Raw genomic sequence first — 3,743 nt, 5'->3', positions numbered from 1 at the left:
AACATTTTATTTTGTTGGAAAACATATCCTTTGACTACTAAAATAATTACTATTAATAGCTAGTATTTATTGGTATTTACTGTATTCCAGAAGATATGCCCAGGTACTCTAGATATAGTTTTTTGGTTAGTTTCTCCCATAACACTTGAAGTAGAAGGTGCTATGATCTCTGATAGATGAGGAAACTGGCAGAAACCCAAGAGATTTGCTCAGCTAGTAAGATAAGGAGCTCAGATTGTCATCTGTATGATCCCAAAGCCTTCGTTTTCCCCCCATGATACCCTACTGCAACAGAATGATACTAACTTCTAGAATAGTTTTTTGAGGTGATATTCTATGTTGATTTGGTTTGATGAAAACAAATTTAAAGTCTTATCTAATATCACAGTTCTAAAAAGGTAGGGTTTTTTTTTTGTTGGTTTTTTTTTTGTTTTTTGTGGGAAGGAGATAAGCTCAACTATTTTTTAAGATTTTTCACTACTGTTGAATTTATCCCTTTGGTTAATTTTCTTTTATCTGGTTTAAATTTATTTTCCATTCCTGACTGTTATATATCATGCATTTAAACTACTTATTTTTACAGTGTTTTGTCTCCTATATACGCTCCGTGTATCTGATGAAGGATAAAGAAATATTTGATGTGAGCAAGTTACCTATACCTGAATATGCCTTGTAAGTATTCATATTACAGTTCTGATTGTGAATCCTCAAAGTTAGAGCTCATTTGTCTGAAATCTGGTTCTCTGAGAGGCCTCGTTGAAACTGCTCTGCCTTACCTTAAAAGATCTGTTAAAGATCTGGAAAGAAAAAGATTATGTAAACTAGAAAATAGGTGAGTATTAATTTCTTGCTATCATACAGAAGTTTCTTACTTGTAAGTGAAAATTTCTGAAGGTTACACTGGAAGTTTCCTGTAGCTTTGTCTTAAAGGAGATGGAGAACAGTTGATGGGCATTGTTGGAAATCTTTAAATGTCTGCAGTCCTTTTGTTCTTAGGAATGCTGTCCTGGAACACTGTAGACCGTTCTTTTTTTATACTTTTGAAATAAGTTTCCTTGTCATTTCTTCCCTTATTTTAGGTTGATCCCCATTAACTGCTTGCTTATTACCTGAATATTTTTTGTGTCTTGGTGTTTCTTATAGGTACTCACAGTGACCATGGCAAAATGTCCCTGTTTAGTAACTGAGGTTACTATTACATAAAAAAGGAACTCTTGGTTTTGTTTTGGCTTAGTATTTGAAGGACTTCTTTTCTTAACCCTTTCAGCTATAAAGGAGGGATGCTCATTTTTCAGTGGGGTTCTACCTGTGGGAAAAGCATTGACAAAATCCTATAGAAGCACCCTTGAGGTTAATCATATGTTGAATGTCAGCATAAAATTTCCCAGTCTGTGATGAAATATGTATTTTCAAGGCAAGGTCTGTATATTTGTCCTGCTCTCCAGGAATTTGAATGCCTTTACCTGTAAATGGAGTCTGATAAAAACTCGTATCTGGGAGAACTGCTGTTTTCTGCTCTTCACATTAGATTGTGAGTTTAGTATAACAGATAATTTGTCAGTTGTAACATTTTAGAATGATTCAGATTGTTAGATAACAGCGTGAGGCTCCTGACTGTGTAGGTAATTGATGGAAAACTGCATTCCATGGATATAATCTGTTTTTGTCACTTACCTGTTTATGTAGTAGTTACTAATCTCACCATTTCTGAATACAATTCATGGTTTACGTTATTGGCTCCTTTTTTGTACTCTACAAAGAAGTTCTGTCCTGGTTTTCTGATTGACTTATTGAGGTATTAGCAAACAGGGGAGGCACAGGGCTTTAACACTGGAGGGTCATATTTATGGGACATTTTATTGCTGCAAATGCCAGGAAATCTCATCTGTTCACAGTTGAAGACCTTTGCTTTTTATTGGTGATGTTAAGGGAAGGCAGAGCCTAAATAATGGGTACAGTTTAATGTAGTGTTGCTTAATTTTTGTGGATGTTTAGACATGTAATTTCCTTGATTTATAAATTCCTAAAGCAGTGTTAGACATGTAGGATATAATAAATGTTTTTAAAAATTATTTTCCTAAAGAAACATGTTTTGAACAGCTAATATGTATAGTTCATTGTGCTAGATGTTAAAATTACAGATGTATGTACTCCTACCTTAAAGGAGCTCCAAGTTTTAGTAGCTGAGAGAGACACATAAATACAATTGTAATACACTGAGCGAGACTTTCTGGTGGATGTGAGTTTGTCCCCATAACAGTAATAATGGCAAGTGCTCAGTAGTGGCTGCGTATGTACCGGGCAGTATTTTAAGTGCATGGCATCTGTGAACTTGTTTTACTCTTACAACAACCCTTTAATGTCGATACTGATCATGCTATTTTGCAAATAAGAGAACTGAGGAATAGAGGTTAAGTAGCATCCTTTGGTCACCTGGCTAGTGGGTGACAGTCAGGATTTGAACCTCAACAGTCCCATTTCTGAGTCTATGCTTTTACCACGGCACCTCTCAGTTTCTTGAATCTTGTCTCATAGGAAACAGGCAGTGGATCCATGTCATAATGTTAGCTGTTTATCACAGCAGGGCTGGCTTTACGAGTTTATTTCCAATCCGTTAGTCAGAACTTAGGAGCTGGGAAAGACCTGATCATAAAGTGAATCTTGATCTTAGAAAGAGAAAATAATTCTTCTTTTCTTTTTTGATCTCTTGTTTAGAAATCCTATTTTTGTAGAAGTGATTATGTCGTATTAAGTGTCTAAGAGGAGTGGACAGTGATAACTCGCATTTATTCTTTGCAGAGAACTGTTCTGTCCTTTCATGTCTTTTTCCATGTCCATGTCTTTTTCAGCTTTAGTGTTTATGTTTCGCAAAGTGTTTTCACTTAGCAAGTAAGATTGTTAGAACAGCTGTGAGATGGGCCTGGTAGGTACTCTTACCCCATCTTTGTGGAAGCTGAGGCTGAGAGAGGTAAACTGAACATAGGCAGATTTAGTACCTGAGCTGTTTCCTTGTTTCTGGTCTCGTGCTCTTTATTTTGTACCTTGTTAACCTCTTAATGAAAAATGGGGTATTTCTAATGTTTTCTGACAGGTGTTCTGTATTTTTTGGCTTGCCTTTTGGATGATCTAACCTGTCAAGATTGAGTTGTATCTCAGAGGAGTGTTTTCTTTAAAAAAAGCTCCCAAAATAGAAATCCAATCTTAACTGTTGCATAATAACATAAGCACATCATCAGTGTACTGAGATAACTATTTTCATTTGCTCATATTTAAGGTCTCTTGGTCTTGCTGTGGCACCACGGGTAAGATTTCTTCAGAAAATGCAGAAACAACCCACCAAAGAATTGGTGGTGAGCCAAGATAATAAAGTAATTGAACCAAGGGCTCCCTCCCTCACCAATGATGAAGTGGAAGAATTTAGAGCCTACTTCAATGAGAAAATGTCCATCCTTCAGAAAGGTGGGAAAAGACCAGAAGGGACAGAATACACACTGGCTAATGGGATCAGTGATGAAGAGGAAGAAGAGAAGGAAGATGAGGAAGAAATGGAAGAGAAACTGGCAAAAACAAAAGAGCCTCAGCCTCCATCTGTCCCTAGCACTGGGGAGTCCAAGGAAGCTCCTGGGCAGTTTTTGGACAGAGATGAGGAGGAGGAGGATGGACACAATGCTGATTTCTTTACAGTGAAGCGGCACAATGTATTTGGGTTGGACCTTCAAGATAACAAAGCAGTACAGGTAAGT

At 36.8% G+C, this 3,743-nt stretch overlaps 1 protein-coding gene across 2 annotated transcripts in view; it reads left to right on the top strand.

The window, feature by feature from the left end:
* DDX10 (DEAD-box helicase 10) overlaps positions 1-3,743 on the top strand; it is a 288,714-nt gene that overhangs the window by 46,674 nt on the left and 238,297 nt on the right. For both annotated transcript variants that reach the window (XM_081799536.1, XM_081799535.1), the window contains exons 12-13: positions 584-672; positions 3,275-3,737. In XM_081799536.1, coding sequence (XP_081655662.1) covers positions 584-672; positions 3,275-3,737 — 552 coding nt within the window. The remainder of the gene's footprint in view (positions 1-583; positions 673-3,274; positions 3,738-3,743) is intronic.

Source organism: Leptonychotes weddellii, chromosome 11, assembly GCF_054177405.1.
Source record: "Leptonychotes weddellii isolate Sample4059 chromosome 11, ASM5417740v2, whole genome shotgun sequence".
Lineage (NCBI taxonomy): Eukaryota > Metazoa > Chordata > Mammalia > Carnivora > Phocidae > Leptonychotes > Leptonychotes weddellii.
The sequence above is the reverse complement of the archived record's forward strand: the minus strand, read 5'-3'. Positions and strand labels throughout refer to the sequence as shown.